The following is an 18843-nucleotide window of genomic DNA, read 5'->3' on the forward strand; positions in this document are numbered from 1 at the left end:
TTTATTTATTCTTTTATGAGAGCTACATCAATTTTTTTTCTTTTTAATTTTATTCAAAGGAAATGCAAGTATTTTCAATTGGTGGTAGACAAGTTATTTACATCTTCAATTAGAGCTCTGGTCTGGAAATACAAAAAACTCACGGGAGGGATAACATATACTAATGAAAAATTAATTACAATTATTACAAAATAAATATACACAATTACTTTACGCTAGTTATTAATTAAATAACATTATCTAAATCTTAAAATGTAATTTAAAATTTTAATTAATTATTTTTTATAAATTTACTCTTATCTTTATTAAACGTGATAATTATTTAAAACCCATCTAATCATATCCATTTTTTTATAGTAAACTAATGGAGAGATAATAATCAATTATATGTAATAAAAATAAATTTAAAATTAAAAAATATTACAATTTACTTAATTTAATTATTTTCATTAATCATTATAGAAAAACCCCTCCAAGGTAACTACATAATGAATTTCTAGCTAAAAAATGGACATATTTATTTGTTATATGCTATTAAAAAATATATAATTAATATAGATAAAAATAACATATTTTTGTGGGGTACAAGAGGAAATATTTTCATTTTCAGAAAATGGAAGAGTACTGTTATTGATAATTTATTATTGTGGTTGCAAATTGCTCTCCGTGCGTGTTGTTAGCCCTTTTTTTCTCTCTCTCCCTCTGTTTTTTCAAAGACCAAAGGCTAGCAATAGCATTGCTGTAATTCATGAAGCCAGCCAGCCAGCCATTACTGAGAGGACATTGACAGACGTTATTTCCCATATTCCTTTTTCATTTTTTCCCATTCTTGCATGCCATACCTTTTTCAAGAGTCTCCAAAGAAATGATTAGAGTAAAAAGTAAATAAAAACCTAACGAGTGACCCATGTTAGTGTGTTACCCAAAGATGGTAAAAAGTTGGGAAAAAAGGGCCCTAATGTTGGTGATACCTAGCACAACAACACCTCAAATTAGATATCAAATATAAGCCAAATCATATCGCCTGCACTGCCACATGCAAGAAAGAGAGGTAAAACACTGTATAAGGAGGCCTTTTTTCTCGTGGAAATCATCATTTAAGTAAACAAGTCACCGCTCTCTCTAACCCCACTTTTTTGCTGCTAAAAAAAATTTCTCACGTCAGTCTTAGCAGATAATAATTATGAGCAGAGCTTTTTGCCTTGATATTTGAGCTTTTTTTCACTGCAAAACGAAGCTAATATGCCTTCTCCATCTTCAAATTATACATTGCCTTTGAAGTTGAGGAATAATGTTATTCTCTAGAGAAAAGATAGACATGCAGGTTTTGCAGCGTAGGACAAGGGAATAATCTCTCTTTTCATGTGATACATATGTACTATATTGCTGTCACAAATTTTGTCCAATAATTTCTCATAAGCATCATTATGTATTAATCAAGGATGCTGGGTGTGATTTCATGTCCATGTGCTGTCCACATCTATGTTTAACCTCCTAATTTTGACTCTTTTTCTTTTCAAAGCATTTGAACATTAACATCATTATCAAAGACACGTTTCCAACCTAAAATTCTTGCAAGCCGGCCTCCAATTTCTTCACGAAATTATTGTACTCAAAGAATTAACAAAAGCGCCTAATAAGTGTTTTTTTTTTCCCATGTTGACATGTTCAGATTTAGTTTTGGAATCTGGACTCCTGTTTCGTCCAGGTGAGTTAATTAAATTGGATTGTTGGAAAAAATATGCTATGGTATTGGAAAGTAGCTTGCACTTAACCTTTTTTCTCCCAAAAAAAAAATGAACTCTGTTGGTAAGACATCAGAAGTTTACGTGACAGGAACATTGGCTGAACTAATCATCTGCACACATGAACTGAATTAGGTTTTGCAGATAATCACTGCATGAAAACTAGACATGTGTTACTTCAGCTCAAGAATCCACAGTAGAGAGATGTAATAAATGTTTTGCCGCTTAAGGCAGAAATTGGAAGACTACTTCTGAATGCTATAGCATATGTAGAAATGGGAACCACTGTTAGGGCATATCAACTGCCAAATTGAGCTCATGTAGTATTATCCCACTTGTCTTGTGTAAAAGAAGAAACAAGTTCAAAAGAAAAAAAAAGACTTTACATCTCTGTATGGTCTTGACATTTATGAGGTGTGAAAAAAACGCTTCTCACTGTAGGTAATCAGCTTTTTTTTTTTCATGAACAACTTTTCTGGGTACAAAAGGTCCTTAGAGAGAGAGAGAGAGAGAGAGTGAGGGAGGAACCCTCCAATAATACAGTGCACATACTTTTGTACATGAGCTAGAGCAGTCACGAGGAGAAGTCTTTACGCAGACCTGAGAGAATATTTATTCTCTTACTTTCTCAGCCAACAACATATAAAACAACGAAACTGACGCCTGCAACAGCATATTTCTGCACAAATTAATAACAATCTAAATTGATGGCCTTAACAGAACAAGCAAGATAGGGTTTTATTTACCGCGAACAAAAGGCCAAGTTGTTCTCAGTTCTCACTAGTGCTTCCAGTACTCTTTTATAAGTCTGCCTCAGATACCACCCAAAAGATATTTTTTCCTTCTTCTCCTGCCAAATTTTACTTGAACCAAACAAAAGTAAACTTGCATAAAAACAAAGGCTCCGATCCATAGCTTGCATAGATTTTGAAAGGCTTCTAACGACTCTTCAATTGGGTGATTTTCTGAATAATTAGCATAATAATTTTATTCAAATAGCTCAGGAGGGATAGACAAGGAAGGAGAATATGAGTTGGGCAAAAACAGAAAAAAATAAACATGAAATTCTATATCAAAAAATTTTGATATAGAATTTATGACAATACAAAAATTAAGATAAATAAACATAAAAAGGGGTCTTACAAGGTCAAGAAAAGGTCTTACAAGGTCAAGAAGATTAAAAACAAAAGTAAGAAAAAAAATAAAAAGGAAAATAATAGAAAAAGCTCAGGTAGGATAGCACCCCATCAACATGAACCAACCACCATTCCAAAGGGACTTTTAGCCCCAAACGAGAAGCCAGCCAAAAACCCACCACTGGAAGCGTTGCAGATGGTGGCGTTGTTCATGATTTTAACTTCATGAATGCCTGCATGTGGACCATTAACATATATATAAGATGAAGGCTGAAGCTGCTAGTCAAGAATAAGTATACACATGTAATCATGATCTATAACAGCAAAAGAAAACTACTTTTTTATGTAATTAATTAAGTCTAAGGCAAATTGAGTAATCAAGGACGTGGAGAGACAAAGTTCCATGTAAATATATATAACAGAACCATCTAATGTTTATATAAACTTATGTATGGTTAGAAAAAGATGAGTGTGAAGGCAAATAAAGCTCGAGGAAAGTAGCAGCTTTAATTTGACTTTTAAGACAAAGAAGAATATGCATACCTTGAAGAAACTTATGCCTGAGTTTCACCTCTGAATGCTTTCCTCTCTCTTTCATGCTGAGAGAGAGAGAGAGAGAGAGAGAGATGAGAAGGAGAAGGAGAAGGAGAAGGAGAAAAAGCGAAGTAAATGGTATGAGAAAAAGTGAGGAAAAGGCAAAAGGTTTATAGAAAGGGAGAGGGCAGTGGGCTGACAGCGACAGAACCGAGGCCCAGAAAGAATAAACCGACTGAAAGCTGACGTAAGCTGCCCGGCGGGGACTGACCATTCTGCCCGTGCGACCGTCCAGCAGCAAAGGGAATTAAAATAACAAGGGTTAGTCAATAAGCCAAAAAGTATAGTAGGTCGCAATGATGTTATATTGTTATTTACCACATTTGGTCCTTTTTCTTGGCTATTTCGTACGTACAATGGAAGGGCCTTTTATGGCCTTTCGATCGTCCAAGTGGCAGCTTTTGCTCCGTTGGTTTGAATGGTCGTCATTGTGCTGGTGCGGCGCATCAGTTGCACGTTCGGCACCCTCATTTTCCAAGCCTCATTCAACAGATTTAAGGTAAATTATCAGTTCATTTTTGTCGAGTGATTAAAAAATAAAAATATTTAAAATCTTAAAAGAAAATTGTTTTTAATTTTCTGTTATGCCAAAATTAATAGTATTATATATATGTGTCCATTAATTTAAAAAAAAAAAATTCAATAATGATTTTGTTTCTGAATTTTAATTCAAGGGAACAATAAGTTACTTTGAATTAATCCTTCATTTATTTCAACCTCAATAAAAAATTGTAAGAATCGAACTGTAACTAAGAAATTCGAACTCTTGCCCAGTGAACGTGAATATATATATATATATATATATGGAAAAAAAAAAAAAGCCAGCTGGAGTAGGGCAATGAGAATCTAGGAAATTGGAATAGAATAAAGTAGGTTGGTACAAGTTATGAAAGATTTGTGAATATGCCTAATTGGATATCAACTGCGCAAATATTTGATTAATTAAATGTTAAAAAGGGTTATGGGAAATGGAACTTACAAGGACGTGCGGGCAAAGGAGTCGTAACCATCACAGTCTCCTAGCTAAAGATATGGTCAAACTCATCACCTCCTTCGATTCCTTGGCCTGCGGTTTTCTTAATTTCTACCTAGGAGTATTACTATTAATTATTTTTACATGGACTCCTCCCAAGTCTCTCTTAATTTCTGCGAATCCTGTCTTCTCCATCACTGTTACTATGTATTATCATCATAAACAAACATCTCACTGATTATTGTACATAAACTGTCCTTCTGGCAGACAAATTTCTCTCCTGTTGTACCTGTAAGCCCTACTATTTTGTAAAATCGCCCCTCGATTTTGATTTGCTCCCACTAAGCTTCTTCATCCACTAGATTATTAATAATATGTAAACAATAATAAGATTGTAGATCTAGTCTTGTTTAGGAAATGAGTAGTGATATAGAATGTTCATCAATGCCTAATATAATCTCTGCCCTAGCTAGTAAGTAAAGGTCTTCAAAGATCCATCACATACTGCCAACAGCTCCAAGACATGGAAACTATTCGAAGCTAAGTAGTTTATCCTTCTTGGTCTGCCAAACCACAGCACTTAAATATATATCAACTGCATGCTGACTAATCAGCTGCAGAAAGATTTCGGGTGCTTCAAAAATTCTAAATGCCCGCAAGCTTGCCAGACGCGAAATCCACAGGTGATTGTTCTCTTTCACTCATCTTTTTTTTTTTTTTTCAATTTTTATTTTCTTTCCCACTATCACTCCATTTGCAGCTATTTTGGGTCCATAACCTGTCTTACACAGCTGAGGTCCCCCAGTGCCCTTTTTGCTTAGTGTTCAATTCCCATTCCCTGCCCATACCACCTTTTCATATGCGGTCACTATTTTACATGTGTGCTTCCTCATTAAATATCTTTTGACTTTGCATCGAAAGGGCAATCCCAATATTATTATTTTTTTTTTTTTAAAAAAAAAAGAAAGGAAATATATATTTCAGATAGATATAAATCCGTGACTCGTGAAGTATGTGTAAGGAGACGAAATATAGCAATGGAGGTGGGAAATGATATAGCATTTGGCTTGGCGTAGATTGGGGAGGTGATGTGACCAAAGAGAGGGCGAATGCCAATGCCAATGCCAATCAGGAGATATGTTTTGGACATGAGAATCACTGAAATACGATGAGAAGGAGGCTGCGAGTTGAATAATTGAGCACTAACTACAAGAGAAGAAGGGGGGTGAGATGATTTTTAGCAGAGAGGTGTAACTGTATATATAAGCTTGAAACAGGCACATCTCTTTGTTTACGTGAGGTGACTTTGATGATAAAATTTGCATACTCAAATGTGGAAACAAATTAGCTGAAAGATGTATACCACCCGTACATGTCTCATTTTGATTTTAGATGTGTGTCCAAAGTAGCTAGAGCTGTGTTTTGTGTTATCTGGAGAGTGATGGCAAGTAAGGAACAAACAAAAACCTGCAAAGATTCTTGCAGAGGGAGTGAATAATTTGAATTTTGGTTCGGTGGTCCACCTACAGTTTCCTGGTATAATGGCGACATCCATTTTTATAATTATTGCCATTATCTTTTCTTATTTAATAATTTTGATTTCCAACATGTATTGTTATTAACATTTTTCTTTTGTAGCATGTTAAAATCAATTATCACAACAATAACGGATTTACGTGGGACGGTAAGAGTCAACTTCCTATATTGAATATAAATTAATTTATTTATTGTTAATAGATGGTTATATTTAACCTCTTATTAACCTTTTCCATTGACTTAACAAAAATTTAATGAATTTATATTCAATAAATTAGAATTGTATTTCTATTAAAATATAATTATATTGCATTTAAATTTATTAAGTATTTTTAGCGCTAAATATAAATGATGTATTAACCAGTAATTTGACTCTCCCCAAATATAAATAAAATAATGGCAGTCACTAATAATAGATGTATTGTAATGAATTTGAGAGAAAATACTGATATAATTAAGGATAGGTATATTGATAGAGTAGCAATTGAAGATGAATACGACTTGTCACTGCAATTAGGCCACCCTTCTTGACTTCTTGTACTAAGAAATTAGAAATATAAAAGCACTGAAAAGTATCATATCGAAGGCGGAAAGAGAAATTATTTCGTTTATACGTTATATGTAATATGAATTTACTATGATAATTTTCATCTATATAAGATTTGTTATAATTAATTTATTTTATATACAATTTATATGATTCGTTCACTTTTTTTTTTTTTTAAAAAAAGGGTTATGATGTAAAAGTTTCATAAAATTTATATGAATCTGTAATTTAAATATATAAAATGTTATATAAATGCATTTATCGTTTTATTTTATGTTACCAATTCATGTAATCCGGATGAAGGTAAATTTTTCTCATGCAGATAAGATAACCACACCTGTATTTCCTGGCTAGAGACCATCAAGTACGGTGGAGCTGGACCACCCCACAACCTCATTTGTACGCTTATTATTATTATTTTTGCTAAATATCACATTTGGTAATGGTACCGCTTTGATTTTAAGAAATTAAGTTTGTTTTGATTTTATATATTTTTTTAAAAATGAAAATAAGCAGTTTGTTTTTATTATTTAATAGTTAAATTTTGTTATACAAAAATTACAGATAAAAATTTATATTAATCAGTTATACATTTGTCCTCAGTTCTTTGTTTCCTATTTCTTTTTCTTTTTCTGCTTCTGCTTCCATTTTTGACTCTTTATGAATCAGCTGAAAATCTCTTCTTTTTTGTTTTCTTAAACTAGCCCAACGCCATATGGTCATCAAATATGGTTGGGCCGGGACCACCTCAAACAAGCCCACAACCCAACACAGGGGCGATTGCCTCATTGTTTTTTTAAAGAGAATATAGATAATCCATTTAAGCAAGGATTTAAGCCCACAAACATATACAAGTCCAAACTCTTAAACAATAGGCCTATGATCCGATCCAAACATATAAACTCAAGAACTAGCTGAAGCCTACCTCGTGTGGAAAATTATGGCTAAAAATAATAAATATATAGCACAAAGGAAGCAAAGGAATAGTCTCAAATTTGAATAAAATGGAAACTTCACAAATCCATATCTAAAATATCTCACTACCTCTTTTCTTTCAAGCAAATAAACCAATAAAACACTATAGAAACTCATCACGCATAGAGCAAATAAAAATCAAGTCATTGAATTTGATACAGAAAGTCAAACTCAAATTATCTTAGCCACATGAATAACATGCAGATTGCAGTATTAACAAAAATTGAGAAGAGGTTATGAGCAGAGTTTTTCAGCATATTTAAAAATAAAGGTTATCATTGATAGTATAAAAGTCTGTTACTAGACTCCAGTAAATATTCTATCTCTAAACAATATTCTTTTCACACATATATGAAATACTATTCAAGAAAATTCGATAATCTCATTTAAATATATTGAAAAAAATAAATTTTAAAAATAGAGAGAAAACTCACTCTTTAAAAGATAGAAAAACTTAATTTTTAGAGAAAATATTTATGGAAGAAATTAAAAATAATCGCCAATTTTAAATTAATACAATTGCAGCGTGGACTCTCACGCAAATGAAATGACTTGCCATAAATATCCTCATTGCAAGTTTAAATATTTTTTTCTTTATTTTAAACCAAAAGCTATATCTATTTTATTCTATTATATATACAATTACATATTATTCATTTTTTCTATCTTTATTTAATTTTAATTAAATATCTAATTTATATTATTAAATTTAAATAATTGTTTATATAATAAATAAATTTTATATTCAATATACATTAAGTAAGAGTCATTAAAGATACCATTTTTTTTTAGAAAAATAAGCTGAGAAATAAAAGATAATTGACTTTGATTACTTATTTAAAAAGAAAGAGAAAACTAAAAAAATAAAAATAAAACTTTACTTTTTATTTTTTTTTCTTTTTAAAAATAATAAATTTAAAAGTCATTTCTTCTTTAAATATAAATAAAATAATTTTTCTAATATAAGAGTAGAGAAAATAACAAAGGAGAAACACTATTATTTTACACTATTTTAATTTTATTGCCTCCTTAATTTTTTTTAAATTAAAAAAAATAGATTATTAAATTTAAAATATATTTGATATTTTAAAAAATTTATCAATTAATTTTTTTAATAATTATAACAGTTTTTAACAAATTTAATTAATAAATATTTTTTATAAAATTTAGACAGTAATTAATAAATTTTTTCAAAAATGTAAAAATTAAATATTAAAATATTTAATAATTAAAATTACTTGAAATATTTTTTAAAATTAATAAATTAATTAAAAAATTTTAAATAGTATGTGAATTAAATAATAATTTTCCATAAGGAAAAATACAATCCCCTTCAATTATTAATTTTCCTTTATTTCAGACTTGTTATCTATCCACTCCGTCCCGTGGTTTTACTTGAAAATGTCGTTTTTGGCACTCTTCTTGTCAGCTGCGAGGCTCGCCGGAGTCCTGGCGACTCTCACTGTTGCTGCTAACGCTTTCTCCTTTGAGCGTTATCGGAGAAAGAATCTACGGCAGTTCAAGTCTCCAATTGACGAGTCTTCTGATATTCTGGCGTCTTTTAATGTTAATGGTACGCTTTCTGAAATTTCTAATCACTTGTTAACTGGTATTTTGCTATTAAGGTAGTTTATGCTCGGTATGGATGGCTCTTATGCCTTACAGATAGGAAATCATTAGCTTAAGGAGCGAGTCAGGGACCTTGTACGACCATCCGTCGTGCTTTGTTTAACTAATGCAATGTTTAGGTTCAAAATTGCTTCGTCAATTTTAGCTATTAACGGCTTATAAACTGGATGTTTAAATTGAACTTCAACCCTTTGGCTTTGGATGAATGATGAATCGGTGTGATTTCTATCTGCGTTGGCTCGTTTAAATTATATTATAACCGCTATTGATTGGTACAGAACAAGAAATCTAGGAAGTTTATACAATGGATGAGAAACTCAAAACATATTACCCTTTATGGAGTATTTTGGAGACTTCCTTCATCATTTTGGTTGATATGTACTAACCTTTCTATTTAATTTCAGTACTAGGCAGGATAACTATTACCATCATATTACAATATTTTGTTTAATGATGACTTAAGATAGTTGATTCATGTAGATCCAATATGTTGGAACTTTGGATGATCAAAGAATACAGTTTTCTGGTATTGGATAGAGATTGTTTAGGACTTACTACTCCTAAAAGCAGCTTTTGGCCAGTCTATATCTGTTAATTGAATATGTAACCTATGCTTTTCTTCTTCTTCTTCTTTTTTGGTTTTTTTGTTTTGTTTTTCAGAAGAAGAAAACCAGTTTTTCTTTGGATTGGCCACAGCGCCAGCCCATGTTGAAGACAGGCTTAATGATGCTTGGCTCCAGTTTGCAGAGGAAAGCCCTTGTGACCGCTCACTGTCTCATCAGAGCCTGGAACCTGCAGATGCACTGATGGGTTCAGCTACTGGTGATGGTGGGTCTCAGGAAGCTCCAATTTCTGGAAAGGAAATTAACAAGATAGTAAAGAAGAAGAAGCATCTTAAGATAGCTATGGAAGCTATGATTAGAGGATTTCAGAAGTACACAGAAGAAGAAGTGCCTGTTCCAAATGAAGAATGCCATCATAATGTAGCTGCTTGGCACAATGTTCCTCACCCGTAAGCCTAAATTTATATATTTGTTGCAATGTGGTTCCTGCAGTTGTCCGAAGAAATAGCATGATGTGTTTTATGTATCTCTGATCATAACGCCTTTGTAATTCATCCATGATCCTCCAAACTTGCATTGCCAGTTGTTGACTGGAGAATGACTGCTCAAATTGATTTTAGGGAGGAGAGGCTAAAATTTTGGTCTGACCCTGACACAGAGTTGAAGCTGGCAAAAGATACTGGTGTTAGTATTTTCCGGTTGGGAATAGATTGGACGCGAATTATGCCAGCAGAGCCTGTCAATGGACTTAAAGAAACTGTAAGTCTGATGCTATCCGCTCAAATACAATTTTGCTTTTGAATTGTTGTAATGCCAATCGGTATGTAAATTCTCTACTTTTTCATAACAACGAGCTGCTTGAAACAGTTACCTAATTGAAGAATGAGGTGGGATGAGTTTGCATAGAATTCAGTTGCACGATATTCTTTTGTAGGTTAATTTTGCAGCTCTGGAGCGATATAAGTGGATCATCAATAAGGTTCGTTCTTATGGAATGAAGGTGATGTTGACCCTTTTCCATCACTCATTGCCACCGTGGGCTGGTGAATATGGGGGATGGAAGCTTGAGAAAACTGTTGATTACTTCATGTATTTTACTAGGTCAGTAGTCTACTGAGTATTAGATCCACCAGCTGGCTTCTGTAATCCATACTGTAATTTTACTTTCTGATACTTGGGGAAATATCGCAGTGTCTGTTTCTCGTTCATCTCTTGTAAAAGAAAGCCAAAGTCCATAATTGTATGAGTTATGCATGTCTTGATATAAAATTCTAAGGATTCTTTCAATTGTGTGTTTATACAATATTGTTGCTCTTGAACATGTTTGTTCATGCAGGCTCGTTGTTGACAGTGTGTCAGAGCTGGTAGACTATTGGGTGACATTTAATGAGCCTCATGTTTTCTGTATGCTTACTTATTGTGCGGGTGCTTGGCCTGGTGGTCATCCTGATATGTTAGAGGTTGCCACTTCAGCATTACCTACTGGTGTTTTCAACCAGGCCATGCATTGGATGGCTGTTGCACATGCAAAAGCATATGACTATATCCATCAACAAAGGTTTTCTTTTTCTTTTTTTCTTTTTTTTGCTGCTAGTTGCCAGTGATTGTTTGCTTAAATGGCAATATTCTTCTTGCCCCATCTGGTCCTCGCCAGGATGACGAAGAAGCTTGTCTACATATTTCAAAATGTTTATTGCCTTTTCAAGTAATCTTTCTCGAATTTGTTATTTTTCTTCAGGACCTCATCGAGTTCAATAGTTGGAGTCGCACACCATGTATCTTTTATGCGGCCATATGGTCTCTTTGACGTTGCTGCTGTTTCCTTGGCTAATTCTCTTACCATTTTCCCATATGTGGATAGTATCTCTGATAAGTTGGATTTTATAGGCATAAACTACTACGGACAGGTCTATCACTTCTCTAACCTAAAACACTCTTGGCATGTATACCTAAGCCTGCTCATACTTTCAATGGTCAGGAAGTGGTCTGTGGAGCTGGACTGAAACTAGTGGAGACTGATGAATATAGTGAATCTGGGCGTGGGGTATATCCTGATGGCTTATTCCGCATGCTGGTTCAGTTCCATGAGAGGTATAAACATCTAAAGCTGCCATTCATCATTACCGAGAATGGTGTCTCAGATGCAACAGATGTTATTCGTCGGCCATATTTGTTGGAGCATTTACTTGCTATTTATGCGGCAATGACCATGGTCCTGAATCTGAACTTAACTTCTCATTTTTGTTGAAATGATTCAACGTTTGGTACATTTAACATAACAGGGTGCATATAATTCCTACGGTTAAATTACAGGGTATCCCTGTGCTTGGTTACCTGTTCTGGACTATTTCTGACAATTGGGAATGGGCTGATGGATATGGTCCCAAGTTTGGACTTGTGGCAGTTGATCGTGAAAATGGTCTTGCACGAATTCCACGACCTTCATATTATTTGTTTTCCAAGGTTACAATTATTCATTTGGTCCCTTTCTTGGTGTTTTCCTCGCGTGCTTTCCTTGGGTAATATTTTCAATGCTGCAAATTCAGGTGGTGACAACTGGTAAGATCACACGTGAAGACCGGGCACAAGCGTGGTATGACCTCCAAAGAGCTGCTAAAGAGAAAAGAACACGGCCGTTTCATCGAGCAGTTAACAAACACGGTTTAATGTATGCAGGTAAATGAAGCAGTGCATGTTTTGTCATCCCAGAATACAATATGAATCCCTTGACTTGTATTCCTCTTCCTATTTTTGAATTTGATGGGATGACTTATCATGATGTAATTTTTTCACTGTACAGGAGGGCTTGATGAGCCCATACAGCGACCTTTTATTGAAAGAGATTGGCGATTTGGACACTATGAGATGGAAGGTCTGCAGGACCCTTTAAGCCGCTTGGCAAGATGGTTTTTACAACCATTTGGCATTAGAAAGAGAAGAAAGCATGGAGTGGACGATGATGAATTCGTCCTCCAAACTCTTGAACATACCGTGTGATTGCTTATTCATGCTTTTGCAACACAATATGCTATTCCTCATTTAATTACATAAACATACATTACTGTCATAATCATAATCATAATATGGGAATACAATCTGAGCATTAGTAGTGAAACATTACTCTTTGCGTTCGGAATTAATCTGAGCATTATTAGTGAAAAATTTTGCATTTATTTAAAAAAACAACGATAGATTTAATTTTTTTTACAATTTAAATTAAACGGTAGTCGAGCTAATTAAAAATTTAATGAGCCGAGTTAGCATTCTTCGTCCGGTTCATTTACTGCCAGAGAAATATTATCTTTTAGAGCTATTATCTTTGCGTGGGTGATTGAAACTGGAGAGAGAAATACCACTAAAAAGAAAGGCATATTCTTAGGGAACATGCATATGTAAGCATATCCTCCAATCTTTATGCATGTTAATCTAACAAATTGATCTTTCTAAAAAATGCTATTATTTTAGTACTTGCATTTACCATTAATCTTAAAACACTATACACTGAACAATCATTAGTGCAATAAGCCATAATTAAGGATGAAATTAAGAGTCCCAGAAGCTAAATTTTAAAATTAGTAATTGACATTTTCCTTTTTCTATTTACAATTAATTTCACCCCCTTCAACTTCCTTGACATCCTCTTGAGCCATAATAGCTTCAAATTTGAAGATTGATAGTGGAAAGGATTTGGACAGACCTGCTGGCGTCTTGAAGGTAATTGAAGCAGCTCGGTTGTTATGATTGACATAAATCTCGCTCAAGGTGATCCAAATCAGGAACTCCTTAGCTTTAACGCCAGTCAACTTCTTGATCTTGTTTCGTTCAAAATATGCAGTGATTTCAGCGTCACAACAGATTTCTACATTCTCAAACTTCCGATAATCTCTCTTCTTGTGCCTGAGCCAAACAAAGCCTGTATCCTTAACATACCCGCATTCCTCTATCTCTCCTATGGTCAAGAGTCCATTTGGTAGGCCTATCTCGCTCAGCAGCAACATGAATTTCTCTCTACAACTCTCATCTCCATAATAAACCTCAGCCCTGGCTTTCATGTCCCCTGCCACAGCGGACATCTCCCTGCCTGAATGAAGCTTTGGAAGCAGCTGCAGCTTTGGTGGATACATATTGGATGAGATACGGTTTTTCAAGGAAGAATGTAGACTGGTAGAGGAAAACGCAGGAAAGCTAGGTGGTATTGGTAATGGTAATATAGAGAAGTGGGTATTCTTTTGATTTTTGGGCTTATTGAAGGAACCTGGAATATGAATTGGTATCTCATGAGTTGTGCTATTCGGCGTGTTTATTTGTACTAATTTAATAATGTCTCCACGTTTCAAATTTTAAAATTTTTTGAATTTCTATTTTATTTTTTATAAAATTAAAGGCGTGAGTAGTCGAATTTAATATTTTGTCTAAATTGATAAAATTAAATGTGACTAGAGAAATCATTGGTAATCAAGTTTTAAAAATTATATTTAATTGACGTTTCAATATATTGGAAAATACGATAAAAATAAATGTCAATAATAGAAAAGAAAATTTGAAAATGATGATTTCCGAGTGGACGGTAGAATCATATGCGAATAAGGTATGAGAAGATCCCAAAAAGCGAGTAGTTTAAGCCCACTCGACTTCTCACCGCCTTTAGCCTTTCCTTTAGGATGAGCAAAGCAATTTGTCTATAGGCCCAACAGCCCTAGAGGATTGGTCACCGTTCCAGCTCTGTAAGCATCCTCGGTCTGTGTCGCGACCAAAAAGAAAAGAAAAGGTTTTGCGGCAACTCGGAGCAAAAGGAAACATCGCCTCCTTTTCTGTTTGCCATTTTACCATTGGCGACGCCATCAAATTTCCAACATTTGAGTGCTTCTGTCTGCAGGAACCAACTCAACACTGAAATGCAAATGAATATGACAATTGGAAGTTTTCATCTGAAATTTTCTTTTAAATTAAAATTAAATCTTCTCTTCAGCTATTCTTCTATATCCATATAATATAAATATACTCGTCAATGGAATCTAATTGCTTAACAAATAAACGATTTTCTCTTTTCTTTTTTTTTTTTTTTGCAAATTTAAAATTTATCTTTTGCTCTTATTTTTCTTGATCATAGAGTTTACACAAATTACAAGGAAAGGCCATTCATCCTTTCCTGGATGATGATGGTGGCTCAATCTCTTGTTCTGAGTTTTATGCCAAGCCGTTCATTAAATTTCCAACATGATTAATTAGCAAGGAATGAAAGTCCCCATATCTAGTCATTAACTGTTTAACTAACCATCAACAGTAATTAGCCATGAAATATAGTTGTCGCAGATATTGATTCGTCCGAAAATGAATTTAGGTGACTATATCGTCTACATCAATGATTTTTTTTTTTTTTTTCCTTTTCGAAAACACAGTATTTGGTTTGGATAGCAAATGCTCTGTTTTTAGCTAGAGCATCTAAAGGGATATTTTGCTAAAAATAGCTAAATGGAAGCTCCAAACAATCCAAGCATCCCCATATCAATTGGCTAATGAGTTAACACAGTGTTTTTTTGGCCAAGAAAATTTCCATGCAAGTGGAGTGTGGAGAAACGCCTCCGCCTCATCCTGCTCTCTCTTGAATCAGTAAATCTCCACGTGTGTAACTAGGATTTTGAGCCATTTGCCTCTTAACTTGGACAATTCGAGTGTGTATATATAGAAGATCTTGCATGGAACCTTCACTACTCGCAAACAAAGCAATCAATACCACCACAATGGCATTGTCCACTTGTACCACCATAGCTCCCATTGTTGCCTATCTAGTCCTCCTCCTCACCCCAATCTCTTATTCTTCACCACTCGTCATTAGAAATGTTGTTGATGATGAACGCATCTCCAGCTCCATCTCAGAAAAGGATATTGATCTTCTTGAATTTCCCCTAAATTTAGAGTATCTTGGGGCTGAGTTTTTCCTTCATGCCTCAACGGGTCATGGCTTGGAGAGATATGCTCCCAATTTAGCCTCAGGAGGTCCACGACCCCTGGGTGCTAAGAAGGCTAAGCTTGACCCTTTAATCAGAGATGTTATCGAGCAATTTGCATGGCAAGATGTGGGACATTTGAGGTAAAGATTATTCTTTTCTTTTCTTTTCTTTTCTTCTTTTTCCTTTTTCTTTGCTTCTTGGTTTGTGCAATTCAATTTGCGAAGAGTGTTGAATAACGCAGGGCAATTAAGCAGACGGTAGAGGGATTTCCTAGGCCATTGTTAGACTTGAGGGCAGAATCATTTGCAAAAGTTATGGACAAGGCATTTGGGCGATCACTATCTCCACCTTTCGACCCTTACGCCTCTGGAATAAACTTCCTCATCGCTTCTTACATGATCCCCTATGTTGGTCTCACAGGATATATTGGAACAAACCAAAGACTCAAAGGCTCTGCTTCCAAGCAGGTAAAATTTCTCTCACTATAATTTGAATATTCAAATTTTATGGTTTGTGAAGTTTAAGTATATCCTGGTACGTTCAGCTCGTTGCAGGGCTTCTGTCAGTGAAATCTGGGCAAGATGCAGTTATCCGAGGATTACTATACGAGCGAGCATTAGAGAAGGTGCAACCATATGGGATAACTGTAGCAGAGTTCACAGATCGCCTTTCAGATCTAAGGAACAAACTAGGAGATAGGGGTCTAAAAGATGAAGGGCTTATAGTTCCCAAGTACAAGGGTGCAGAAGGCAAGATTAGAGGCAATGTGCTTGCGGGAAACCAGGACTCGGTGGGATTTGCAAGATCACCTAGGGAGATTTTGAGAATTGTGTACGGCGGAGGTAATGAACATTCTGCTGGAGGTTTTTTCCCTCATGGAGCTAATGGTCGCATTGCTAGATCTTATCTTCGTTAGATTTCGTAAAATTTTGCGACTATATCGAGACGTACAATAATCATAATGGGTACTGTTGAGTATTCATTGTTTGGACTTGATGATCTTCTTTATCAAGCAATAAATTGGCTTTTTACAGAGTATCTGATTGATTTTCGATCTCCTCTTGTTCATTACATGTGTATGTGTATGCACATGCATGCATGCATGGTAGCCTATTGGGTTTATTCAAACGCTTATTATCCACAAGCAAACATGAGTAATTAATTATAAGAAAAAAAGAGAGAAGAAGGACAATAAGCATTTCTGTACACTCTGCACAAACAAAGAATTAAAGCTTCGTGTTTATAAATATGCAAATTTACACTTATAAATCCATGGACAAGAAAAAGACTACTTTAGTTGGTGTAACGTAGTGTCCAATTATTAGATGAATAATCTTGGCATTCCAAGACTACAAGAATTACATAATTTGCAATGAGTTGCTCGGCATATATATGATCACAAAAATTGCAGTCATCCTCTGCGCCTTATGAAGATGTTCGAGCACTAAAAGAAGTTATGAATTTCAATCAATGAGAGAATGCAGCTCATTTGTTGATGGCTAGAAAACATATTCGTCTTTTGAACTCCCCTTCCCTCAATATTAACATAATGTGCATCTCACCCATTAGCTAGAATATAAAACTGGCTCGAGATGACCTAAGCTGCTAGACAAGCCCGGGACCAACACATTCCAAGTTGCCACACTAGGAGAGATACCCTTACTTGACGGTTTATCAAGATACATGAAAGGATTCTTCTACCCCCAATCTAATTACAGATTCCCCATAAAAGCTTGGTGTATGCAATTATTTTGGGTTGCACTTGCTCTATCTACAAGCTGTATAGCAGTCTTAATCTTGCCTTGATTACAGTAGGCAAAATTTACTGTGTGTGATAGCATCAAGCTTTGTACCCGCCTTCCAGCATTTTCCCTAGAAGCTTCAAAGTCCCTTCAAACGATCCATCATTAGAAATCCACACAAGATGGTATATAAGTCACCAAATTTAGTTTATACTATTGTCTTCCACCTCCCTAATAAGTTAAAGAGCTTCTTCTATTCTGTTTGCTTTCCGAAGACCATCCAATATGTCACGACATTAGGTGAACACCCATACTGCCCCATATCATTGAGCACTGTTATAGCCCATTCTACACTTCCACTGTAATACAAACCTTTGCTAAATGCATTAAAATGTAACCGTATATGGAAGACAGTCATCAATCGTAATTTTCTCTTAAAGACATTGAGCTTGGTTGGACATAGAATTCTTGCAAAGGACGTCTAACATGCAAGCATATACTATCTTGTTCCATGTCTCAGATGCACCAAATCACAGTTTTTGCAAAACCATCAAAGAGTGCATTATATGTGATCACGTTTGGAGAACAGCCATCTCCATCTCACAGGAAACAGATAAAGCTTCTCCTATTTGCCCATAGGAGCAGAGATCATATGTTACAGCATTTTCTGAAAATATTGTGCTCAATCTCTTCTTGAATCACCTGGTTCCATACATTGAGAGCATATAATCTCCCTCTCATGAAATAGCCCTTCATCTAGGAAGTGAAGGTGTGAATGCTACCATTCATACAAATGCAAGCCAATTCAATATTTTCCATATTTGATAGAAAACTCATAAGTAATTGTTGAAAAATCAAAAGGAGCTATCATACCATCACTAAAATAAAAATAGAAAATTTAGAAGTTTTGATAACAAGTTCAATTTAGAATAGAATATAGATGTTTAAAACTAAAATTAGATATTCAAAAATAAAAAATAAATATCTAAAATCAAACAGAAACAGAATCACGAACACAAACTAAAAATTAAGTTTTCTATACAGAATCAAAATAAAGATGAGAACAGTTGAAATTTAAATTTAGCAAATATATTTTAGAATATGAAATTATCATATCAAAAGAGAAAGAAGGAGGAGAGAAGAACAAATATCAAAATTCATTGAAAATAGAAAATGAGAAATATAAATTTCTTTTTTTTCTTCTTCTTCTTTTTCAATTCTAACAATTATTTGAAGAAAATTCTCTCTTTCTCTCTTGATTTCCAAATGCAATATATCTTTTTATAGATAAAGATAAGCATTACAAAATCAATACATGCACATACCTAAAGATGAATACATTACTTATCTTACACAAAGATTTTCTTTAATTTTACTCAATAAAAAAACTCATCAGAACAAACTTGTTGTCAATACTCCTCCTTTAGAATTTTGCTGTCAAGTTCGAATCTC

At 34.3% G+C, this 18843-nt stretch overlaps 3 protein-coding genes and 1 long non-coding RNA gene across 4 annotated transcripts; 2 read left to right on the forward strand and 2 right to left on the reverse strand.

Annotated features, from left to right (window-relative positions):
- Nucleotides 1–2033: 2033 nt before the first annotated feature.
- Nucleotides 2034–3576, reverse strand: LOC110602437. Its single transcript, XR_002485971.2, has 3 exons — nucleotides 3425–3576; nucleotides 2492–3114; nucleotides 2034–2408 (listed from the first exon to the last, which is right to left on the reverse strand). It is a non-coding gene; the product is annotated as an uncharacterized LOC110602437 (long non-coding RNA).
- Nucleotides 3577–8867: 5291 nt separating this feature from the next.
- Nucleotides 8868–12765, forward strand: LOC110602155 (beta-glucosidase-like SFR2, chloroplastic). The gene is made up of 10 exons (XM_021739593.2): nucleotides 8868–9079; nucleotides 9796–10147; nucleotides 10319–10457; nucleotides 10633–10799; nucleotides 11035–11256; nucleotides 11437–11605; nucleotides 11677–11910; nucleotides 12012–12161; nucleotides 12245–12374; nucleotides 12499–12765. The coding sequence occupies exons 1-10, from the start codon at nucleotides 8908–8910 to the stop codon at nucleotides 12693–12695; spliced, it is 1932 nt and encodes a 643-aa protein (XP_021595285.1). The 5' UTR covers nucleotides 8868–8907; the 3' UTR covers nucleotides 12696–12765.
- Nucleotides 12766–13059: 294 nt separating this feature from the next.
- LOC110602585 lies at nucleotides 13060–13971 on the reverse strand. The gene has a single exon (XM_021740140.2). The coding sequence runs from the start codon at nucleotides 13820–13822 to the stop codon at nucleotides 13295–13297; it is 528 nt and encodes a 175-aa protein (XP_021595832.1). The 5' UTR covers nucleotides 13823–13971; the 3' UTR covers nucleotides 13060–13294.
- A 1454-nt stretch (nucleotides 13972–15425) lies between these two features.
- Nucleotides 15426–16657, forward strand: LOC110602721 (desiccation-related protein PCC13-62). The gene is made up of 3 exons (XM_021740316.2): nucleotides 15426–15789; nucleotides 15891–16116; nucleotides 16194–16657. The coding sequence occupies exons 1-3, from the start codon at nucleotides 15440–15442 to the stop codon at nucleotides 16563–16565; spliced, it is 948 nt and encodes a 315-aa protein (XP_021596008.2). The 5' UTR covers nucleotides 15426–15439; the 3' UTR covers nucleotides 16566–16657.
- The last annotated feature ends 2186 nt before the right edge of the window (nucleotides 16658–18843 follow it).

The sequence above is a fragment of the Manihot esculenta genome, chromosome 15 (assembly GCF_001659605.2).
Source record: "Manihot esculenta cultivar AM560-2 chromosome 15, M.esculenta_v8, whole genome shotgun sequence".
Classification (NCBI taxonomy): domain Eukaryota; kingdom Viridiplantae; phylum Streptophyta; class Magnoliopsida; order Malpighiales; family Euphorbiaceae; genus Manihot; species Manihot esculenta.